Source organism: Temnothorax longispinosus, chromosome 3 (genome assembly GCF_030848805.1).
Source record: "Temnothorax longispinosus isolate EJ_2023e chromosome 3, Tlon_JGU_v1, whole genome shotgun sequence".
In the NCBI taxonomy this organism is placed as follows: Eukaryota; Metazoa; Arthropoda; class Insecta; order Hymenoptera; family Formicidae; genus Temnothorax; species Temnothorax longispinosus.
The window spans coordinates 24,178,750-24,201,215 of NC_092360.1; the positions used below are offsets into that span (position 1 = coordinate 24,178,750).

Genomic DNA, 22,466 nt, shown 5'->3' on the forward strand with positions numbered 1-22,466 from the left:
GTGAGGAGAGGAAGAAGGGGCGAGAAACTGCCTGGCTGGCGTGGATTCCCCTCCATGGTAAAATGGTCCCGCGTGCCTTCCGAATGTTCTTTAATACGGAGATGAACTTTAGGAGGGTTCTTCTCTCTCTTCTTTCTGTCTCTCTCTCTCTCCCGTTTCTCTGTTTCTTTTCCTCTTTCTCCCTTTCTCTTTCCATCATTTATCGTAGCAGGTCGCGTAAACATATTTAGAGCCATGACACTTTTAGAATCTCCGAGATTTAGAGATTCGGTTCATTAAAAGGTACAAGCGGGTGATATGTCGCCGTCACTAAAGGGCCCGGGACGATAATTTATGTACGACCGCATCGAGCGATAGAAAGAGAAATGTAAATCACCAAATTATTTTCATCAAATAATAATTCGCGCGTGAATATATCCTTGGTGAATTTATGCGCTAACCGACTTATTTCAGACAGGACAATCTGATGTACAAGAATAAGAATAAGTATTGATTGATAGGTATTATACGAATAAAATTACTAAATTAATAAAATTACTCAATAACCTCCTAAATAATACACGCTAATTTGTAAGATTACCGTTAAATCATCAAAATCTCGAAATTACGAAAGATCTTTCTAAACAACTTGATACAGGGAAGTTTATTAACAATTCAATTATAACATATTACATTATCAGGAACAGAGTGGTTCGGATCTATTATAAAAATGATACAGATAGTTTTGGTTGGCGGCTCGTGCTGTTCGGAGCCGATTTACTCCCTATACGCTTCCACGATAGGTTCTCCCCCTTAAACGCTCGAGTTCCGCGTCGGCGTTAAACTCGCGAGTAGGTACACCGTAGAAGCGATGAGCAGCGCGGCGCGACTTTGGCCCCGTGATGTAAAGACGCAAGATCCAGCAACCGCGAAGGCCCGAAGTTGCTCCTCGAGTTCCGCAGGGTAGGGTGGAAGAAGGGTGGGACGGGAAGGGGAGGGGAAAGAGGGCTAAGGCGGTTTTAATTACCGCTTAAGACACCCTCGTAGCGTTAACCCCACGCCACAGTATAGATACTGACGGAGGGCCGCCCCTAAGGATATCGTTTGCAGCGCACGGTTACGAAGGAGCAACTCAGGGCTGCCGGATGAGGAGGACACAGAAGACGAGGGGAATTTTGGTGGAAGGGGGGAAGGAAGGCGAGGGCCCGGAGAACTTGTACGCCAACGTCGCACTCGATTCTCCTCGGTACGCCGGCGGGTGGAAGTTCGAGGCAACCTACCCTACCGAGCCGCGAGAACTTTGCCGCTACTAGCGTGGCCGTCTGCCAGCTATTTCCTCGAGCGAGTCACGTGAAGGAGGAAGACGGGGGGCGGGAGGCCTCGAGGAGCGGTTGTATCCCTGGGTTTTGCCGCTTATATGACGATTATTACGGACGTTTTCGTTACCTCCGAGTTCCGTGGGCGCTTCTAATCTGATGTCATATATGGAAAACGTGATACGCTGTCCTACGATGACATCGGTAATCTTATCTTACACGATAACAGTTATCCGCGCAACTTCTCGACGTTACTCGTTATCGAGAGTAATGCGGAATAACGGCGTATCAAAGAACCAGCTATTCATATTGTAAATTTAATATTATCGGTATCTTCGCCGAAACTTCTTTGCAATCTGTTATCACGAATACATTGCGATGATAAAGACATTTGAATCAGAATCCGATCAATCCACTCTTATTTCTTATCGGAAGGTATTTTCCGTGATATTTTTAATCTACATAATAGGATTAGTTTAAAAAACTCGTCAAACAATTTGAATCCTAAAGAGTGGTACAAAATGATACGTCTACAAATTGTATAATAATCAGATTAAGCCGATGAACAAAAAGTAAACTAATTCTTTATCGCCAAACATACGTATAACATTACGCGAATATGAAATATATGTAAACGAATTATGATCTCTTGTTGCTAACTGTACCATATATACATGTAAAAATATATAGGACAAGATTGATTACACATAGAATACATAATGGGAGCCAATAACAGCAGCGTGTCATGTGTCACATCGAGCCAGACTTTAACTGGAGTTTCTCCAGGCGGAGAGGAGGTAGTCGCGGAATGACAGTGGCGTATCTCGTGGGGGTGGCCGGCAACTGGCGTCGGGACGCTCGTCGTCTTATCGGGCACCCCCTTGCCTATAGCTTCCTCCAACCCCCTTCCTCATCCTCTCCTCGTTCTATCCTGTGTGTCTCCTCACCGTCTCCTCCCCTCACCCCGCCGTCGTAGCGAGCCCGGTGACGCCTCGACGCGCTCACCCAGAAACCGACGATAAGGTTCACCCGGCGACGCCTGCCTATACCACCCGCTCGTCCACATACGCACATCGATACGTACACGCGAGCACACGTACACACGCAGATACGCGCGCTCCAGCGCACGTCGCACGTAGGGATTGATATAAGAAAGCCAGGAAGAGAGAGATGGGGGAGGGGTAAGCGCCGCGAAACCACAAATCGTGCGCCGCGTTATCACGCATGCTGACATCGATAATACATCGCCCATCTCCTTGTCGGGAAGGATTTCTGGAAGGCATTAACTTGCCCGGCAATATCACGAGATCTGGAAAAGATAATATGGCCTATTCTGCAACTATCCTGTAATTATTGATTAATTCGAGGAAAATTTTTCGATAATTTCCGAAAATTTCTTCGAATTTCTTCGAGTGGGATTCTCGGCTATCAGCGAGAATTGCAACTTTTAATATTCGACATCAAATAACTGTAGTAGACAAACTTTAAAGTTCTGGAGATGTAAGGCTTGCACTTATAGTTAGTGTTTAAGTCAACGATAAATCTGTTCAATTCTATTCCTCGAAACTTAATTCGTGAAAGAGGTTCTTAGCACGAAATTATTGCAACTATGTAAAACGATGACAGAAGACTCGAGATTGGCCGTAATAGCCGTTCACGCGAAAGACGTTGATAATGGTGCACGATGCGTTTTATTACAGTAACCGAGCTTGAGGGTGGCGCGCACTCGGACGAGACGAACAGCGGGGGTGACAACAGCAATGCCGGCAGCGTGTCGGGCGGCGCCGATGACGATCAGGCGCGTCTCCGCCTGAAGAGGAAACTGCAAAGGAATCGCACGAGCTTCAGCAACGAGCAGATCGACGCGCTCGAGAAGGAGTTCGAGAGGACGCACTACCCGGACGTGTTCGCCAGGGAAAGACTCGCCGGCAAGATCGGTCTACCGGAGGCGCGAATACAGGTGACTATTCAGCGCAGCGTTGCACAGTCTTGACCACAAAAGTGCTTAGAAACGGACATGTATGCACTCAGAACAAAAATATGCCAGCAACTAAATTGAAGAGAAATAGAAACCGTAACTATATGTTGTTATGAAATTGCAGTGAGAAAAATAGATAAGTTGCATGAACTGAGGAAACAGTAACGTCAATCATTTGTAGTAAATATGATGAGCATGGTTATAAAAAAATTATAATATCAAATAAGTTTAATAAACAAAAAATATATTATTATTAAAGAAAATGTCATGGGCTATCATTATTAAAGAAACATAGTAACGTTAATAATTTGTAATAAACAGGATGAGAACATAGTATAAAAAAGAAGTAATATATAAAATAAATTCACAAAAAACATATTATTGATACGAAAAGTGTGTTGTGTAGAGTTATGGCATAACGGATGGTTCCAGAAAAATGTTGAAACGAAAGAATATATTTATCATAAGTTGCTATATGAAGTCTATATAATTATATATTGTAGTTATTCTACTATTTCACAGTTACATACAACTAATGAAATAATGTTAATATTTAACGACACATTTGTTGCCGTGATTGTATTTTAACAATTCTCAGCACTCCACTTTTGTTCTCGTGGTTTGTAAACTGAATCGCTGACATTTAAAATTTTAGAGATATTATATATTACATTATATTTGCTGGGGACTATACCTCTTCTGAGTGTAGTGTCAAGATTGTCGGATAAACGATAAGGATAGTACGACGATTTTCAAGAAAATTAACGACTAAAATTTATCAAGTTATAATGAAGATCATATTCATTCAATGGTCTCCAGTGCATCATTAAAATATCATAGCTATGAATGTTATTATTAAACGATCATTAGGGTCTATTTATCATTACAGTCATAAATTACGCGAAGGTCTCGATTATCCTATTTGGATTTTAAATTAGTCATTGTTCCTGAATTGCAAAGCATGTTGAATTTTTTATACACTTTATCAACGATTTATTTTCGCTATTTATTCTAATTCAGTGTGAAAATCCGCTGTATTTTTTCATTCTTAAAACGCTAATTGCAAGATTGCAACTTGTGATCATGGCTGTGTAAGAAGAGCGGTTGACAGCTTCTGAAAGAAAACGGTGTTTCTTATAATATATATAGGTAGCTGTAGTTTTATTATTCCAATTTATTTATTTCTAACTATAATAATCGATATCTTATCGTTCTTATTGAAACCAGCGTCGACATTTGATTCTATATCATTTCACGCACATACATATATACAGGTCTATATTATTTTATTACGAACACCAAGATCGAAAATCACGAAGATTGGTGACGTTTAATTAGCATATATTCGACATTATATATGATCAAGGGATTTTCGCAGGGGGTAAAGCGTGCGTTTTAGTGACGAACCGTTTTATCCACGACTGTCAGCCGATACGAAATTTATCCGTAGCCTAGCGATTGACCTGTATCTTCGTCTGTCTTCTCGTTCACTAACTCAGGTCTGGTTTTCGAATCGGCGGGCCAAGTGGCGGCGCGAGGAGAAATTGCGCACACAACGGAGGGATAATCCGCCACCGCCGCCGCAGCAGCAGCAACAACAGCAGCAACAGCAGCAGCAACACACTGCCGGCGTGAGTTTGGTGGGTGCTGGCCACCCGACGCCGCCGCCACCCTCGGGGATACTCGGGGGCCAGCCGCCTCCACAGGCACCACCCTCACCCCCCAGAATACATCACGGATTCGCGCCCACCGCTGTGTATCCCGGAATACCCAGTATGCCCGACTCGTACAGGTGAGAACGAAAAGGCACCAAGTTGATCAACTCTGTGAAAAAGCTAAGCTATGCGAAGTGCATGCTAATTGGTAATCCAGTGCTTGGCCGCGATTCGATCAGTTGTTTGATGATTAGTCTTACGAGTCCACTTTATTTAAAAACGTTCGCTTATTTAAAAGACTTATTGACGAAATCATCTCGCTGCGTGTTGCAGCCCAATGACGTCGATGCCGAGCTTCACGATGTCGGGCGCCAGCCAGCAGAATCAGCACACGACGAGCAGCATGTCCTCGCTGTCCGCCGGGAGCGGCATGAGCCCGATGGGCATGACCGTGGGCATGACCGTCGGACCGAGCCCGGGCGCGTGCCTCCAGCAACGGGACAACGGCTACTCGTGCGGGGTCGCGAGACCGCCGAGCTACGAGCCCCTTCACCTAGGGTACGGCGCCAGACCGACCTGCAGCCCCACGCAGCCCTACCACGCGGCGAGCCTCAATCAGTACAATCAGAACGCCAGCTCGACCGGTGAGTGTCTACCGCACTCACTGCATTCGCTGCTTGCACTCTAGCCGATGGACTACTACTACGGCTACCATGGATAACACGCTATCGAGCCCGCCGGTAATGGATTATACACGCTTCTGTCGCCCCTTCGTTCTCCCCCCAATGTGTCCCGTCCCCGATCGGACGGGGACATCCTCCGATCGTCCTTCCTCCCCCTTTGCGCCTTATGAACATCCAGTACAAATGTGATCTAGCTTCATGTCCGTATATTACTCGCCTGCATCTCGCCTACATTAGCCGCCTGAATGTTTTTGTTTCTATTCGATAGCTAGCGGATTGTAGGTGTTAGTAGATCAATGTGGATTTCATGTTGGCGAGGCGTCGTGGCCGTCGTGCATGTCTTGCAAATCTATGCCATTGCTCAATCTGCCATTACTATCCCTCTCTATCTCATTCTTGTGTTACTACATCTTAATAACGATAAAATGATAAAATAATAAATTCTAACAAATACGAAAAAAAACACATACAATATATGACACCTGCAAAAAAAACATTGAGATTTTTATAAAAATAATTTCGCTTTTTGTGCTATTATTTATCTCTTAATCAGGAATGGTGAAATAATATTTTATCAGGTATGAAAAAAGTACAATACAAAAAAATGAATCGAGATTTTTATAAAAATACTCATGTGACTGTCATTCACTCTTCAATATATCCAGCGATTGGATCTATACTGTCCTAGTAAGCAAAATGATAACAGTCTGTCGGCAGATTGGCAACAGATTTGATCAAAACGTGTCAGTAGACCGACATCAACTGCGTTCGCATTCAACTTATGTTCTGCCAGCAGTTTGCTAACATAATCAGACAGCAGATTGACAGCGGAAACCGCGCAGAGCCTGGGCAGTTTCTGCAAGCTCTGATCTTTGCCGCCAATCTGCTGTCTGATTATGTTAGCAGACTTTGTTATATTGACGTTCTGCCGACATCATGTTAATAACATATCAGAACCGGCATCAAATCTGTAGTCTTTCGGTCGACAAAATTTGTAGCAGATACTTGACAAGATCTGCTTTCGACAGGTTTGACTGTCTAGGATGTTAATAAACTATAATAAATCGGTTGCGAGATTAAATTTTCATTGAGAGGACTCGCATGTAATTCTTACGTGAAATGTTTCCACGTCTATGAAATTAAACGGAATGTTATGGTTTCTCTTGCAGGTCTAATATCCCCTGGCGTGAGTGTGCCGATCGCGGTACCAGGTCAACCGGCACCCGACATGGCGGCGCAATATTGGTCACCGAGGCTGCAGTGACCGTGGTGGTCGTCGATATCGACCTCGTCTCCGTAGACCTGAGCTTCTTCGTCTCCCTAGCTTACGGTCCGTGTCGTGTACGGGAAAACGACACGCGGTTCCGTAAACGTGGAACGCAAAGTCTCTGGAAATCCGCGCGTTTATGGTCGATCATGCGTGCGACTATTCCGTAGTATAAATCAAAGAATGGGCTATCGTACCCGTACGTTTTGTTCAAGCCAAAGTTCCGGGGTGAAAAACAAGTTTGATCTGTCCGTATTCGCGCCCGCTACTCTCATTGTTTCTTTAAATTTTTTTATTTTTATTTTTTTGTTAGGCGAGTGCATTATTTCGGGAAATTTAGAGGAAACGTCGCCGCGAATTCGTTGGCGTTTACCGCGACGAAAATCATCCGTGGAACGAAGATCTCAGAAGTTCGTTCCGTGACCTCCGACACGGGCGAGGAACTTAATTCTTAACCGAATGGCTCTATCGCGACTCTGTTTGTGTAAACTGACGACAAATCCACGGTGTAGTGTAATTGCAATACAAGATGCAACGGCATTGGGTTTACAGACGGATTAATCGACCCGTGTGTATAATCGTGAAATCTTTACCGCCGTCAAATCGAATTTCCGTGTCCCGTGTGCTAAAAGAAAAAAAAAGATATCTACTATTTGCGATTGCGACACTTTCCCGATCATGTCCTCTCCATTATTATCATAGACGAACGACTAATTGCTGCTTTCCCGCACTTTCGCTAACGTGTTTGGTATCGTGATGTGCGAAGAGACACCCCTTTCCTCTTTATTTCGATGTCGTGTCAGAATATAATCATAGGAACACACAATCGTTGTTAGACGTATTAATACGCCAATCAGTGACAATCCGTGGTTTTATAACACAATACACGAATGATCGGCAAGGTGAAAAATCTCTCAAAGCATCGTCCGCATATGCACACCATTGTAAGCTCCTTTTAATTCGTACAATTATACCTCCGAGCCGAGACATCTTTGAGATAGAACCGGGCAAGGTGAGACGTGGTAGAACGAAAAAAAAAAAACAAAGGAGAAAAAAAAATCGTCGGCAATGTGCAACTCGTGTAAAAATAATTAGCGTGAAGATTGAAGAGGAAGAGAATTGCTCCCGAGGAGAATTTTTATTCGCAACGTTTCGTAGATGTAACTTCTATAGGCAGGAAGAGAGGAAATGAAATAGTTTCTAAGTCGGTATTACGTTATTATTTATACTCGTGAAACGAGGGCGCCAAGAGATAGTAAACGTGAGTTTGTTGTGTGTACATCATAAGGAGAATACCGACAGTCATTTATATATATATATAAAATTATATATAATATATATATGTATATATAAAGATATATATATAATTGACTCTAATTCTCTAAATAACTTGATAAAACCAATTTGTAATTTATATTCGGTGCGAGGTTCGAGAAAAAAGAAAGAAAGAAGGACCGAACATGCCAATTGTGATTTCCCTTAGGCCAAGAATGTTAAACGTATGCGTTCTAAATAAATAGTGTGTGCATTTAATCGAGAGTTCTCTCAATGCTTGTTTTCTAATTGGAGAGCTAGTTTATTTACGCGAGATTTCGGCGCATAGCGATCGCTCTCCTGATATAAATATCAAATCTTGATTATGGAAAGCGAACTAGCTACTTGTGTTCTAATGCCGATTTGTCAGGCAACCAAGTATAGCGATCGTGTGCGGTTTCCTATTAGAAATCAAGCGCAGCTCCTTCCCGAACGTGTTCATCTCTTTCTCTCTCTATCTCTCTCTCGATCCGATAACTCATATTTGTACTTACCCCTCCCGCATTGTCGTCCAAATCGAATCACTCGTAGGGAATAATGGAAAGCGGGATGCAAAAGGAAAGAGACCATCGTTTTACCTTGCAAATGTAACAATTGTATATTTATTTCAACTTAATAATTAATTTACACTCGAAGACATGTTGTATTCTCTAAATCCTCACTAAAATCATCCATTGCGATCTGCCGGCGCGTTTAACCCTGGATTTCTTCTGAAAGAACACTCATGGATAAGTTCGAATCAATGCTAGACGACAGAATTGTAAATAAGTTAATAAAAGCAGCTAACATATGGACTATACAAAATTACGCACATTTAATTATTTCTCTGTGCCCATCTACAGAATTATGCCTTTAAGACTAAGATATCAGAAGACTATTAAGTAGCAGGAGTAATCCGAGGGTTGAGCCAGCGAATAATATTAATATTATAAATTGCAACATTACACATGTAATATCATTATACAATTCTATGTAACAATATATTGTTATATATCATTTACATAATTATTATATAACAATATCGTAATTATATAAGTTTCAGATTATGATCATATAAGTTATAATTATTATAACTTATATATTTTATATAATATCAAATTGCAATAATTATAATATTATTTATATTATACATTATACAGGGTACGTGCGAAATCGTAATACAAGCGAGAACAAGGTGATTTCTCATGCCAAAATAAGTCGAAATTGTAGAATAATTTATTTCGTACAAAGCTTCGAAATAAACAATTTTTAAAATTTATTAAGCAAACTTGACTATTTTCTGCTTATAAGTTTGGAGTGAAATAAACGAGCCATTTTCAGCGAGCATTTTCTCCACTCTTTATATCACTCATCTATCAGGTGTCGACAATTTGAATAATGTTGTCTGTAGTAGCAAGCTACAGCGGATGCGTTACCACCACAGGCTCTTAAAGCAAGAATCATGTATCATATCAGTATATTTTCGATTGCTGTACCTCGCCGTTGCGAAAACTTGACAGAAACTCATAGTTAAGCAAGATAATAGGAGTGACAGGAAACAAATAACAACATTGCCGATATCCACAACATAAACACAAACAGAAATAGTCTATAGCAAGATCCGTTAGTCGAGACATAGTCACGTGCACGTGTACTTGATAGATTTTTAAAATGGTTTATTTCGAAAATAAAGCCTCGTGTACGAGAAAAAAAATTGTTCTACAATTTCGAGTTATTTTAGCACGAGAAATCATCTTGTTCTCGCTTGTACTACGATTTCGCACGCACCTTGTATAATATTATTATAATTATTGTAATTTAATACGAAAAAGAAATGTTTTCGGAACGAAAAAAAATTATATATATATATGTACAATAGATACGTGTTCGATCCGGCTTAAATTCTCATACGCGAAAGCGTATACATGATGTCAAGTGTAAATATTGAGAGGAGTTCGTGCTGCTATTTTATTGTTATGTATAGACGTATTTTTAAAAATCTCTTATGCATTTATGCATATCATCTTATTCTCGAAACGCACAACAGAAGCCGTATCACTCCGTATCAATCACTAAATTTTATTTTAGTTATACGTGTATAAACGTAAAATATCATAATTCATTACTTATTTTCTTTACTCATGATTGCAATCTTTCACGTGCTCTGTGATTATAAGATTAAAAAGAAGAATACGAAAGCGATAGACAAAGAAATGCTTTTCTACTTGAGCAAATCCTCGATATCCCGCATAATATCGTCGGACGATGTATCCAGCCTCAGGTACTCCTCGTCGGTTTGCGTATATGGCTGAGTGACGTCCAATAAAGCGGTGTTCATGATATCATCTGTCGTGTACGTGGCAACTGACTTCCTGTCTTCCACCGTCTGTTCCGGTTGCGTCTGAGTTTTCTCTTCGTTCGTGCTGCTGTCGCACAGCCTGATCTCCACATCGACCCTCCTGTTCGCGTTAACCGACTCGTCGCCATGGCTCTCTAGTCTCTCGCGGCAGGACGTCTCATCGCCGTGGCTTTCTCGCATCTTACGACAAAAGGTCTGGTCGTCCCGACTGTCCGTCGCCCCATCTTCGTTCACGGTCGCGTCTCCACATGGTTGCGTTTCGGTTTCCTTCGAAGCGCTCTTCAGGGACCTTCGCAGTTTCACCGGTCGCACCTTGACAACGGGTTCGCTACCCCCAACGAACTCGGAGCTGACCTTGCACTTCTTCGTCGGACTGACGCTCTCTTTATCGCATTGCTCATCGATCGAGCGCCTTTTTATCCCCTTCGCCTCAGCCTTCGGCGATAGAGAAGGCTCCGAGACGGACGTTGGATCCGTCAGTGCTTGAACGGCTTGAAGCTCCTTCTCCTTCTTTCGTTGTCGAATCTCTTCCAGGCTCAACACCTTGAAGCTCAATTCCTTTGCCGGTTCGTCTTTCTTGACTCTCGATGGGCTGACCCACCTAGTAGATCCAGCCGTCTTGGATTTGCCCATTTGTCTCTGATAAAGTCCATCGTCGTTACCGGCTTCATACGAGTAATAAGCCGCGCTCTCCGCCTGGATCTCTTCAAGTCTCATCTGCTCGTAGGTCTTGCAATACGGTACCTTGGGCTGCGATTTTACCGGCGACGGTGCGCTTTCGTTATCGGATTCTGGAAGAAACATACGAAGAATGATGGGTCAAATAACCGTTTCGAATAGTCGGTGAAGATGTCACTTGGATGATGGTTATTATTACGCAACCGCTCTCTCTCTCTCTCCCTCTCTCTATATATATATACAATATATATGTACATATTTTACAGCATCAGATTATCTGTCGATTACGATTTCGATAATCTGTTTCTATCACTCATCCGACTCGTGACATTTTCCAGAAATTATTGGATTTAATCTTACTTCGTGCAAACGGGAAAATTAGAATAGTCGAGTTGAGATCTATATCGTGTGTCTCGGATTTTCCTTGCAGTCAATCGCAACTGTTGAGGTACTCTCCGAATAATCCCGCGTTTATAATAAACGCGCGCACGCTCTGAGGACGTTCTCAGGGGGGCAAGACTCAGACGCAGCTTTCATAATCGATGTCTCTTTCCGAGGTCGTGTTTAATTTCCAGGCCGAACCTCGCTGGTCGTTATCTCGGTCGTGTCTCTCTTCCGGTCTTGATTTTGAACTCAGATTTTCGAACCTCTTCTCGTTTCGTGTATCTTTACTTACTATGTCCACAAGTTCCTTATTCATCCGGTCAACTCGCCGCAACATCAAGCTTCTATTTCCGCGCGATAACATTCTCTTTTCTTGACGCAGTCGTACTCGATAGTAGAAACGTTCCTACAGTACTCTTTTCCTATTACCCGTGATATCAATCAATAATCCATTTTATGCACTAATAGTCACGTATAGTCAATCCATGTCTCTCATCTCCGTCTTGCAAAGCGGCAATCACCCACGTCTTGTGAATAAAAAGAAAAATAAAAATATATATCCTTACGCATACACACACATATCTACATCTAAACTACATCAGCTGATAGGTGTCTCGTGACTATTATTTGTTCTCGCTCTCGTTTTCTCTCTCATACACACATATATCTTTCAAAAAAGATACCATTTTTCCTTTATTTTTATGTCTATCAGTTTAAGACCGGTTCCTCCACAAATCTCTTCGCTGCCTCGAGGTTGCGCGAAACGCCGGGGTCTTTCAACATCAATGCACACTCGGGACTTGGTTCGCACTTCGAGCACAGTTACAGTATAATACTTACTTGTACAATGATTTACATAACAAGTCCGTGCTCTCGGATCGTCTCGGATGCTCTTGATCTAGAAGAACGAGATCGGCGATGGTCTCGGGATCGGTCGCCGCGATCCGTAAAAATTGTATAAAACGGAGTGAACGCGTTCCCCGAAAATAATCAGCGGAGCTGGTTAATAGTGGAAGAAAATCGGTGAGAAGAAGTGAAATGAGAAGCCCCAAAGAGAAGAGCGTCGCCGGTAAGCGCCGGTGGCGAGGAGGTTCCCTGGTGAGAAAATTCACACTTCCTCAAAAATTTTTTAAGAATTGAGACTTATGAAGAATTCTACAAATATATATATATATAATTTCTCAGATACTTTCAGAAATAATTGAATGAGGATTTTCAGTATCTGCATGTATGAAAATGTGATAAAAATTGCACAGATTTTCTTATATTTATTCAGATAATTACAAAAATATGTTGACAGAAAAAATCTGAAATATTTTATTCTTACTTTGAGTTTTTCTGAAAAATTCCGAGCATTCTGAGAAAGCCTGAAAAAGATTTTATAAAAATCCTAATTAATAATATGAAAAATTCCGAGACATTTTTCCACCAGGGTTTTCTCGCCGCCGCGATACCGATAACACCGCTCGTTCTCCGGGTAAATTGTCCGGCTGGTTTCGAGGTATCAAGTTTATTGAAATCCAGATATCATCTCAATGAAAAGTATTGATTTTTTTTCCATTCGCTTACATCAATTCATTATAGTTAAATTGCGCATCGCTTACTCTTTAGCATATAATCAATCTTTCTCGCCGTCCACGGTCGGCCGAGAAAAAAGGCTCTTTCGTTTATTTTATTTTTTTCTTTTTAAATCTCTCTCTCTCTTTCTCTCTCTCTTTTTTCTTAATCGTTCACGCTCGAGACAAGAGAAGCAGAACGTATGCGCGTTTCCGCGCCGTCGTTTCGAGTCGACGTAACGACGATCGCGGACGTCCTCCTCGTCGCCGCCGTGCCGGTCCCATCCCCGAGTTCTCCTCGCCGGTGCCCCGGAATCATCCTCGGCGAGCTCCCGAGAGTCTCGTCCGCGCTGCGGACGTCTGTTTCTCGTCCACGAGACAGATCGACGATTTCCCGAACGGATCGGACTCGGGGGCGCCGGGAGGCGCGCTTTCGCGGAACGCCGTCCTCAAATGTCGTTACGTCGACTCTGTTACTCACGAGTCCGTACTCCGTAGTTCGTCGCGTTGGTTGATCGCGACGCGACCGAGGCCGCGCACGGGAGCAAAACTCGTTGAGGGAAAAGGGTAAAGATAACTCCAAAAAAAAAAAAGGAATGAAATGAAAGGGAGAACTGAAAAGAGAATCAACGAGAAGACATAACGAGAGAACGTAAGGAAGCGAGGCTTCGGTCGCGCGCACGGCCGAGGGAAAAAAAAAGAGAGCAGCTCGCGACGTCGCGAGGTGATATCGCAAGAGAAGCCCTGGGAGGGAGGGGAAGGGCACAGGTAAAAGGGTAAAAATCGGGGGACGGTCGTTCGGATTCATGTCGGAGGAACGTCGTCGATGGGAAGGAGAAGGGGGTGGAGAAGGGGGACGGGGGAGGAAGGACAACGAGGGAAAGCAAAGATCGGGAGGAAAGGGCGGTCGAGAAGGGCCGCGCTCTCACTCGCTCGCGTTCGCCGCCCCGACGCATCCCGCATTCCGGCGATTCTCCGCCGTGGCAAAACCGCCGGCGAATTTGACGCGATCTTCTGTAAATTTTCTGTTAAAAAGTGATTTATCGCGCGGGCCCCGCGAGACGATCCTCCGCCGAAGTGCGTCGAATGCGAGAGCGTCGGCGAGGCGAGGTACGCACCTGCACTTATATAAGATCGCTTCTTTGCGCTCTCCATAAAATTCGTCGTTAGACAGAAATGAAATTAACAAATCGCTAGAAACAATCTTACAGAAACGTAGATCGGGGGGCGGAGGGGTCGCGTCACACGCGACCGTCTCCCTCCTTCGCGTGTAACATATTTATATATATATATAATATGTAATATATATGTATATAATATTCTCTGATCTATCTTTTTTTGTTTGTGTGTGTGTGGTATATGTTGTCTTTCACCTCGGACGCGCAGACGCGCCTTCCTGAAGCGGAAGTCCGCCAAAGGTCCGGCGACACACGGGGGTGGGACGGGGCGTCTCGCGTCCGAGCGGGACAACGAGCGTCGTACTCCGAAGTCCGAAGGGGGCTGTCGCGCGATCGCCCGTGGCGCTTTTAATTTACAGACGCAGAGAGCTCGCCGGATCTCTCGATCCTGCCGATCAGCCTCCCCCGATTGCGGTCAATAGCTGCGGACAGACTCACAGACGTTAAATGTAATCGACGGATCCGCCGCGCGCGGATCGCGATTTCGTCCCTCGAGACGCTACTCGCCGAAGGGCAGCGGAAGGGACCGCCGCTGCGACCCTTCGCTTTTACTATTATTTTCTTCTTTTTTTTTCTTTTCGCACTATCCATCCGCTCGCATTTTTCACACATGCACATACACACACGCTGTCCGTCGAACGCATTCTCTCCGTCTCTCGTCGCCGCTGCACCTCTTCTCGCATTCGTATTGCTCGTCGCTACTTTTGTTTTTCTTGTCTCTCAAACTCGCGGCGCAGCCATGTCTCTCCCGTACAGATCCTCTCTCACGCACGCACAACTCGCAGACCCTCGCGTTCAGACTCGCACGCGTAACTCGTGGATCCTCGTGATCGAGCTCGATCGTCCGTCCTTTCTTTGGAAGACTCGCGCGTCGTTCCTCCGATCGCGAAAGCGTAAACGTGCGAATCTAAGTAAGACAATTGCGGACAGTCGCCCGGCATTTTCGTGCGCTTTGGAGAAACCCTGATATTATGATACGCGAACGTAAAAAACGGACTGGCGACTCTATCCTGATCGAAGGCACAAAATCCTTGCCGGCCCGAGATGCGCGCAATTTTGCGCGGTGAAACCGAGCGCGAGCGGAAGCCGATCGCACGAGTGTTCCAAAAGAAAAGAAAGACGAGCTCGCGCGACCCGACATTCGACGACGATCTCTCGACCATAAATATATATCCCTGTGTAGCAGTTAAATATATAATATATATATAATATATATGTGTAAAACATTACATGCTGCATAAGAAAAATTATTAGTTTCCTATTCTGCATATCGCATATTTCGCGCGGAGATACGCGGTACATGTGATGTGTATGCGTTAGATTTGAGGTCTCCACTCTTCTCTCTCTCTCTCTCTCAGTCTCTCTCGCTTTCTCTCCCTCCCTTTCTCTCCCTCTCATTCTCTCCCTTACCTTTCTCTCACTTTTCACCGCATGCTCACTCAAACCGATTATTTCCTATTACACGTTCACACTCGACTCAATATTATCTCCAAAATTTTCCCATAAAATCTCATAATTTCTTTTTTCCCCTCTCGTTCGCCACGTGTTTTATAACGATAGGACACTGGCCTCTTATATCATTTGGCCGGCCATGTCATCATCCGCACCGTTGACTCGGAAAAGAAAGAAAAAAATCGCTATCGGAAACCCGGAAAAATTCGGCGGGGCCCCGCTAAATGATTTACGTTATTTCTCCTCTCTCAACTTCGTCTTCTTGCGTCCTTCCCTCCCTCCTTTCGTTTGGCCGTGACGCGATTTACTACTATTGTAAAAGACTGGCGCATCGTATCTTATCCCGCGCTATATACTTTCCTCGATTATAAAATTTTTCATCGGTGCAAGATCAATAATATGATAAATAACATGATGAATAAGAGCATTTTTCTTTTTTCTTTTTTTTTTTTAAACCTTGTGCTGCCCTAACATATCCCACACAATATCAAATGCGCGATATATCAGAACGATTGAGGCGTTGAGAGCGTGCGAAAGAAACGCATTCTTAGTAAAAATAAAAGCTAACGTTTATATTAAGACTCCTCGCTACGATATCGGCGGCACTCAACTTAAAATTCTTCTTTTCAAGCTGTCACATACCTAATATCCGTTCTCAGCGCCCCAATTAAGAGTTAATATGCTATTATCATACGGAAACTCGTAAAACGTGAATCGGTATAATATGTATATTCCTGACAATTGTGTATTCTTATTCGATATACGATAAACGACCTCGCGTTTAACATTATCACGTAGAAAGCAAGCTTCTAAGCCGAATTGTTGAACTTGATTTTTTTTCCTTAGAGCGTCAAAGGGTCACGCTCGACTTACAGTTTTAAACCTACACTTTATTTATTTTCTTCAATTCTCTTTTAACGTCTCCGTGAGTGCACAACGGGTATTATACCGTGGCCTACGAAAATTTGCGTAATTACATCGCCCGGGCGCGGGCATAGAGGCTCTCTGTGCGAAGCGCGATATCACGTTATCCCATTTTTCGCCGTCCCGAAATTCTCTAATTCACGTGAGAAGCCAAAACATATGAAGGCATTATTACTCGTACACGCGTAAAACACAAGGCTAAGGACGCAGTTGGAATCTGTTTAAACCTCAAACACGGATTCGCGCGCGAATATTACTAGTTTATTAAACCTCTTTTTCTCTTTTTCATTCCCCCCTCCCTCCCTACACCCCTTTGCTGAATCAGTCACTCACGCATTCTCTCCCAATCTATCTCTCTCTCTCTCTCTCTCTCTCTCTCTCTCTCTCTCTCTCTCTCTCTCTCTCTCTCTCTCTCTCTCTCTCTCTCCCTCTCTCTCTCTCTCTCCCCCTCTCTCTCCTCTCTCTCTCTCTCTCATTTTCTTTCTTTCGTTTTCTTTCGCTGTCCACTTTCTCTTACTCCTTCTACAATCTCACACATAATAATGCGACAACAAAGAAAGCATATATGCGTTGATTGGTTCAGATATAAATATTTCAATTATCTCTTACTATTTCGCCATTGCACTTATCTCAACCCAGGACGTGACCGATGAACAATGCGCAAGTTCCTTTCGTCTCTTCCGTCTCTAGTGAAACAGATGTATACGTGTCGGCTAGTCCGATTTATACTACGTACAATATTCTATATTCCTTTAAATCGGCCACGTCAGGGATGCGATGCAAGTCCGCATCTGGGAGCGATATTTAAAACAAACTTATTAAATGCTGACAAAACACTCTCTCGTCAAAGACGCAAACTTAAAATAAGCAAGGTTTATTCGTCGTGTTATTAATACTCGATTAACATTTAAATTTCAGCTTTTCGCAACTAAAAGCAAAATCTGTGTATGAATCAAAAAGTTTGTGTGTGCGTGGGTATGGTAAAGCGAGGACCCATAGCTATCTTCTTCTTCGTCTAACACGGTTCTTGCTTTCGCGATCTTACAGCACATGTCGTCGTATTGACGGAGACACTTGAACCTCGTTTTTCGTAACTTAGACCATTCTGGTAATTCGAGTCCGATCACACCGCAGCCAGAGAAAGATAGCCATAGGCGATTAGAGGGCTAATTTAGGCAAAGTTTAGATATAGCAGCCCCTGCAAAAATTGATATTTACTACTAAATTTTTCGTGATAACACGAGTGCAAGATATATCGATAAGATCGACTAATATATGCGCGATTGTACTTCGATGATCATATTACGCGAGATCGATAAAAATTCCAATTCTTAAAAAAGCGATCAATTCAATTCATAAATACTGCATGTTATCCCTCTTTCCCGTGACAACACACGAATATCGAATGGATGTAAATGATGTGTGTGGTAAGTCACACGTACGTAAATTACCATCGCAATAAGAGCAACCAATGTGTAATAGAATAAATCATGTTTTAATAAAAATCGTTAGTTTTACAGCTTACGATATTGTAAGCTGTATCTATTATACGCGTGAATATTTTTTGCATTAGTTGCTCATTAGATCTATCTACGATGGACGAGGAAAATCATACATACGTTGCATAAACTACAAAGTTTTCAGTTGCCGCCGATTTCAAAATCTCCTGTACGACGTTATATGGAACGGAAAGGGAAATCGGGAAGTCTGAGGCTGCGGAGTTTGCTGTGTATGGATTGGCGTGTACGGCGCTTGCTGGAGGAGAGGGGAGCTCTGTTGATTTTGCATCGACGACAGAGACTGCCCGGGGGAGTGAGAGTGTAAATTTTGTTGATGATGCGGATACGACAGCGTGTGATGGCAGGGAGAGGATTGCGAATTCGCCGTCGGTGGGACGTTTAAATTATTTGCGACGCTGATGTTACTGGGGATGTTGAGACTGTTAGGACTGTTGGGGATTGTCAAGCTCTTCGGGATATTGAGCGCGTTCGGGAGATTCAAATTCGTGTTCAAGCTAGGCGGTAGAGAGAGAGTGGCTGACGTAAGATAGTGAACGTTGAAAGATGGACGGGGGGGCTAGTAAAGCCTCATACCTTCTTCAAATTTGACGATGAGAGGATCGACGGCGGGACTACCAATAAAACTTCCAGCCTCGCTGTTTCCTCTACCTTGATCCGATTCAGTAGTACTGCTGCCGTCATACTTTGGGTCATCTTTATGGAATAAAAAAATGTAAACATACTTGTCCATGCGCGCGATATTACCATATGCGCGATATCTATTTCCTCATTATCATATTTATCCTATTCAATATATCTATCCTTTTACCCTACACCTATCATTAATTCTAAATAAATAACGTTATCTTTAATCCTCATTATTAGCATCAAGTAAAATTATAAGTAAAATCGTTATATATATTATATATATATATATACGTTTTATATATAATCGCATTCGAGAGACTTTTAGATTTTTTAATAATTACAACTGAGTAAATAAGTTTTATTATCAATCTTAATCGAATTTTAGCATAATAGAACAATATCCACCTTGACGGTTAAGCCACTCTTGATTCGGAGATTTTGTTGCTACTTCCGTGGCCTTCACAGGATTGATGGGGTCACTAGAAATATTGCGTGGAGTCGTATGCATAAATGGGCAATGTGGCTTTCTACATCCTCCAGGTTGTGTTTCCCAATAACAAGGAATCGATTTACGATTTTTCTGCAAATAATAATAGTTGAAATTTAATGTTTCTTATAATTAATTTCATAACCTTGACTAAATATCATAATGATTTATATATAGAATATTTTTATTTCGCATACGACATACATCATTTCGTTTTAATCTTTATATATAACCAGAAACTGCTTGCATATATGTTCATTTATTCAAACGAGATAATTAATACAGAAAATAAAAAAAGATAAAAAAGCAGCCAAGTGTATCACTTTATTAATAAACCTCCACCGATTTATATTATGGAATATAATACTCAATAACTATACAATAAAAGATCTATCAAAAGCCAATGGCAATTTCTCCTTGCGCCACTTAAAAAGAAAGATGAATGCTTCTCTCGTGCGATGATATAATATAATCAAAAGAGTTTTCGTTGTACGCAACAGCAGAATACTATTTCTCGTGTATAAATTTGAAGCCAATAAGCACAAGTGTTCTTGCGATACAGTAAATTTATCGCATTATGTAAATTAGCATATTTCGTACGAATTATCCCAAACCAGCTAAGACGTATTTGTTTAGAGGATATACAGATTAATACAAACTGATAAGCGCAGGTGTTCGTGTGATACATTACTTTGGTCTAGACATGAATATCTACACTTATCTACTCTTGCTGATTCGTACCTATCCTTTAAACCAGAGGTCGGCTATTTTTTTCTATGAAAGACCAAATAGTAAATATTTTAGGCTTTGCAAGAGGCAAAATCGAGGACGTTATGTAGATACTTGTATAGCAAGAGAGAGGGGAAAAAAACAAATGTGTTTTCGACTGAATTCTAGAATAATTATACGGAGATGTATACAAAAACAGCTGGTGAGTCAAATTTGCCATGGATCGTGGTTTGCCGCGCGGGCCTTGCTCTAAATAAATAATTCTTAGCAGTCGACTCGTACTCGGCTTCCAAATTCAGTCCCATATATGTCACAATTCAAAATAAATTGGAAACTTAAAGATCATGAATACGAGAGAATACAAAGCGACAACATTAATCCATTCGGACTCATATTTCAATAAAGTAATCAGTCGCTATCGCTCGCTGTAATATATGTACAGTGTAGAGTGTACACATATAAAAAATTATCAAAAAGTCATAAGAGCAGCTGTTCCTGACAAAAGATGAAAAGATTGCTGCCACAATCTTGCATTGTAATGATATTTACCTTTAATTCCATGTGTCTGAAGTTACAATGTTCGTTAAGGCAATTTCCCTGTTGCCAGTACGAGCACATGGTTTCACAACCCAGAGCAGATGGTTCGTGCCTGTACGGGCAAAAGTCGCCCTGCGAGAATAAAAACAGTAAAATATAAGTTGTTTATTCGATAACTCGTTTCAATCATCATTGCGGAACAACGCGCACGACTTGCAGTGCCAATTCACATTGTCAATACTGCAAGCGTGATTAACGAAGCCATTCAATGCACGTGGCTTGCACGTGGCTTGCAAATACTACAAAATATATTTTTAATCGCTCAATCTAATTACAATAAACATAAATCATATATAAGCCAAAGATAACAAGGCAACCATGCAATTCGACAAATGTTTAATATCTGCTTTCACATTTTGATGAAATATATTGCAAGATATATTCGCATGATGAATAAAGTCACGTGTGAATAGAACTATTTAAAAAGCCGTATCGTATATACGTAATTAATTGAGTAAATGAGGGTGCCCGCGTCTAAATTGAGCGGAAATCCCCACAAACGGATCGACTCGTGTCGTTTATATCTCAACATTTATGAGAGAAATTCCTGTCAACATGGCATCAAGATGGCCGACCTAACCTCGGCAAGGCCGACGAGTCCCGGAGCAATATGGTACGCCCGTGTCGCGCACTATCGAAATAACGTCAGACGGAAATCGGCCGAGGCGGAGCAGGGGGGGAGCGAAAGCCGCGAGGGTGGCCCTCCGTTCTTACCTTCTTGCACGTGGAATAATAGAAGAAGTAGCAGTCCAGGTTCTTGTGGTTGTGCTCCATTTGTAAGAACTTGTAGAACGACGAGTGATCGTGCTCCTTGCTGCGAACAGAAATCGGATTCTCTAAAACTCGGAACTTAGTCGATCGGCAGGTCGAATCGGCGGGCGAACGGTCGGGCGATCGCGAACGAATGCAAAAAAAAAGGAGGGAGAGGACAGGCGACTTACCATTTCGTTCGGAACATGATCGTGCGATACGTGGTAAAATCTGGCGGAGTGAATCGCACAAACGGGGCTTAGCGACGCGACGACGATGCGGTCGGCGTTACGGTGCTAAACTGACGAGGATTGCCGGTTTGAACGCGAATGAACGCGAACGGTCGCGCGAGAGCCGAGAGCGACAACAAGCCCGCCGTTCCCCTTCTCCCCTGCCGTGCGACCGACTCCGCCGTTTTTTTCCACGCGTTTACCTCGCGCGAGCGAGGCCTCGTGTGTACAACACCGCCGTGTCAGCCGTCAGCCGTCGCCGTGTATACGTACACACACGTTCGGCAGCGAGTCCCACGGTGACCTCCTTGCTCTCTGCCCCGTCTGTTTTCGCTCCCTTTTTTCCCGGCCTCGTGAGCGCGCGCGTGCCGGTATTCGGCTGGAACACGAGTCCGCTCGGTCCTTCCCTCGTCCTCGTTCTCGACGGTGTCGGTGTCGATTTACCCCGTCGACTTGCCGTGCCGTGCCGTGTCGTGTCGTGGTGCGTGCCCCGTCCCGTTGCTCCACGATGCCGCACACGATCCCCGTATTTCCCGTTCCGTCGACACTGCTGCCAATCGCCGACCGCAGACGTTGCAATCGTTGCATCGCGCGGTGCAATGCAGGTGCAGCCAGGTGCAGCCACGGTCGCCAATACTCGCCAGTGGCGGCCTGTTCGAAAAATGCGCCGGCGACACCTTTTTTCTTTGCCGCCACGTGTACGGCTCCGATGATGTGTTATTTATTTCTCCCCGAATCGCGTTGTATTTAAATTTAACATAATAGTGCATGATATAATACAATTCGATATATATATACACTATGATTAAATAGAAATTAAGAAA

General features: G+C 43.0%; 2 protein-coding genes across 8 annotated transcripts in view; one reads left to right on the plus strand and one right to left on the minus strand.

The window, feature by feature from the left end:
* The window catches only part of LOC139810507 (paired box protein Pax-6), a 99,133-nt gene extending 90,306 nt beyond the window's left edge, over positions 1 to 8,827 (plus strand). For 3 of the 5 annotated variants that reach the window (XM_071774109.1, XM_071774108.1, XM_071774111.1), the window contains 4 exons: positions 2,996 to 3,255; positions 4,773 to 5,065; positions 5,262 to 5,572; positions 6,781 to 8,827. In XM_071774109.1, the coding sequence (XP_071630210.1) occupies positions 2,996 to 3,255; positions 4,773 to 5,065; positions 5,262 to 5,572; positions 6,781 to 6,875 (959 nt within the window). In that variant the 3' untranslated portion in view covers positions 6,876 to 8,827. Of the gene's footprint in view, positions 1 to 2,995; positions 3,256 to 4,772; positions 5,066 to 5,261; positions 5,669 to 6,780 lie in introns of all 5 variants that reach the window. The other 2 variants (XR_011731409.1, XM_071774112.1) reach the window with 2 other exon arrangements.
* Positions 8,765 to 22,051, minus strand: LOC139810508 (uncharacterized). Of its 3 annotated transcripts, none has more exons than XM_071774114.1 (7): positions 21,916 to 22,051; positions 21,377 to 21,476; positions 20,615 to 20,734; positions 19,255 to 19,429; positions 18,796 to 18,915; positions 10,397 to 11,321; positions 8,765 to 8,902 (listed from the first exon to the last, which is right to left on the minus strand). In XM_071774114.1, the coding sequence occupies exons 2-7, from the start codon at positions 21,434 to 21,436 to the stop codon at positions 8,860 to 8,862; spliced, it is 1,443 nt and encodes a 480-aa protein (XP_071630215.1). In that variant the 5' UTR covers positions 21,437 to 21,476; positions 21,916 to 22,051; the 3' UTR covers positions 8,765 to 8,859. The 3 variants fall into 3 exon arrangements, with proteins under 3 accessions (XP_071630215.1, XP_071630216.1, XP_071630214.1); XM_071774115.1 differs by having other exon boundaries at positions 21,846 to 21,979; XM_071774113.1 differs by lacking the exon at positions 21,916 to 22,051 and adding an exon at positions 21,604 to 21,810.
* Positions 22,052 to 22,466: the final 415 nt, after the last annotated feature.

What these genes read in the sequence shown, in the direction of transcription:
- LOC139810508 (XM_071774113.1), bottom strand. An exon ending in AGAGTGGCTTAACCGTCAAG is followed by an intron (nt 18,916 to 19,254) that starts GTGGATATTGTT and finishes TATTCCATAAAG; the next exon opens with ATGACCCAAAGTATGACGGC. An exon ending in GATATCGAGGATTTGCTCAA is followed by an intron (nt 8,903 to 10,396) that starts GTAGAAAAGCAT and finishes GTGTTCTTTCAG; the next exon opens with AAGAAATCCAGGGTTAAACG.